Source organism: Octopus bimaculoides, chromosome 10 (assembly GCF_001194135.2).
Source record: "Octopus bimaculoides isolate UCB-OBI-ISO-001 chromosome 10, ASM119413v2, whole genome shotgun sequence".
Lineage (NCBI taxonomy): Eukaryota > Metazoa > Mollusca > Cephalopoda > Octopoda > Octopodidae > Octopus > Octopus bimaculoides.
Genome location: NC_068990.1, coordinates 4,723,968 through 4,725,857, shown reverse-complemented (window position 1 = coordinate 4,725,857; position 1,890 = coordinate 4,723,968). Strand labels below are relative to the sequence as shown.

General features: G+C 29.9%; 1 protein-coding gene across 6 annotated transcripts in view; it reads left to right on the top strand.

The window, feature by feature from the left end:
- LOC106869047 (MAGUK p55 subfamily member 7) overlaps nucleotides 1-1,890 on the top strand; it is a 582,860-nt gene that overhangs the window by 110,820 nt on the left and 470,150 nt on the right. For 5 of the 6 annotated variants that reach the window (XM_052971018.1, XM_014914556.2, XM_014914555.2 and 2 more), the window contains exon 2: nucleotides 291-398. The exons of the other annotated variant lie outside the window; for it this stretch is intronic. In XM_052971018.1, the coding sequence (XP_052826978.1) occupies nucleotides 306-398 (93 nt within the window). In that variant the 5' untranslated portion in view covers nucleotides 291-305. The remainder of the gene's footprint in view (nucleotides 1-290; nucleotides 399-1,890) is intronic. 6 annotated transcript variants of the gene reach the window in all.

The window sequence follows — 1,890 nt, the reverse complement described above, 5'->3', positions numbered from 1 at the left end:
TATATATATATATATATATATATATATTATATATATATGCATATGAGTACGCACACATACATACATTATTCTACAATTATACGTATCAAATTTTCATGTCCTTAAATGCCGTCAGATTGGGGATATTTAGATTTGTTCAATAATTCTTACAGAAGTTTGATATTGTATGTCTCTGTCTTGAAGTCTGTGATGATCAAATCCTTGAATTATTTCTCCTCCCTGTCCTGTTGGATTTTTTTATCTGGCTAATAGTTGCCTGACTGAGTTCATGTTTATACTCTGTCATGCAGACTGATACACTCGACATGCAGAATACCACAGAGTCAAATGCCCCTATGTCAAACGGGCCTCCATTAAATGCTTCCATGGACTTCTCAGAGACAAGTAGTGCGAGCTCTGTAAGTAGACTAGAAATTTTCTAAAACTTTTATCCTCTGGTTGTCTGTTAAATATTATCCTTGTTGTGTGATTTGCAACAAATCTGTTCAGTCAAGTCATATATATATTTTCTTTTAATCCCAATCTGGTGCTGTATTATTATTATTATTATTATTATTATTATTATTATTATTATTATTATTATTATTATTATTAATATTATTATTATTATTTTACATATTTTTGCTTGCTTTTTGTTTTGTTTTCCACATGAAACGAACTCAAAAAAAAATCAGTGTTATTTCTGTCTGTAATGAAGTTGATCAATGTATGGCAAAATCAAATATTTTCAGAATTTTCAGTATTTTGGGAGAACAAAACGATTTCCTTCTGTGTGTGTGTGTTCGTGTGCATGTGTGTGTATGCGTGTGTATATATTTATGTGTGTATGTGTTTATTGTATGTAAAAATTAAAGTTTGTGCATATTACACCTTGGAGACTGACTTTTGCACTCTTCAAGGTAAAATTCAAGTACATGTATATGATGTAACTTAAGGGAGAAGCAATCTGATTCACTTTTTGATACAGTAAGCTCACATTTCATTCTGCCTCTGCTAATGAGTTTCACATCAGAAGACATGTTTCCACCAAATAAAATGCAATTAGATATAGTAAAAGTTTTTAGAAATTTTACAGTATGATAGATATATATAAGATATATAAACTATTATGTAAAATTTCTAAAGCATATGTACACACACTAAACACAAAAGACGAAGACAGGTGGTGTAGACAACAAACAGATGTATTAGTATAACGCTTAGGAACTGAAAAAGTCTTTAACATTTCGAGCCTATGCTCTTCCACAGAAAGGAACACAGAAAGAAACAAGAGAGAAACAAGCAGATGCATATATGTATATATATATATATATATACATATACACACACACACAAATATATATATATATATACACAGAAATATATATGTATATACACCCACAAATATATGTACATTTATACACACAAATACACACACACACATATAGACAGACCTAAAACTATATACAAAGATAAGTGTCTGCATAAATGTTAAAAATGCGAAGGCAATGATCAAAAAGAAAAAAGACAGCAAACAAGACTCAAGTTTTAACAAATATCCTATTAGTTTAATTACTTTCTTACTTGGCTTATTACCTCTCATCTATGTTTTTTTTTTTTCCTTTTTCATCCTCTTTTCCTCATTTGCATTCTTTTAATTTCTTCTACCTTTACTCCACATGAATTACTGGGATCTCAAATGTTGAGGCTAACTTCATGTCCTTTTAATTGTTAAACTAGTTAAACTAATGCAATATTTGCTAAAACTTATCCCTCTTCTGTTGAATTTTTTCTTTATATTATCGTTTCTGCTCATTGCTTTCAGAGGGGTACACGTGTGTGTGTGTGTGTGTGTGTGTATCGAGAGAGAGATGTATTTATATCTATCTATCTATCTATCTATCTATCTAT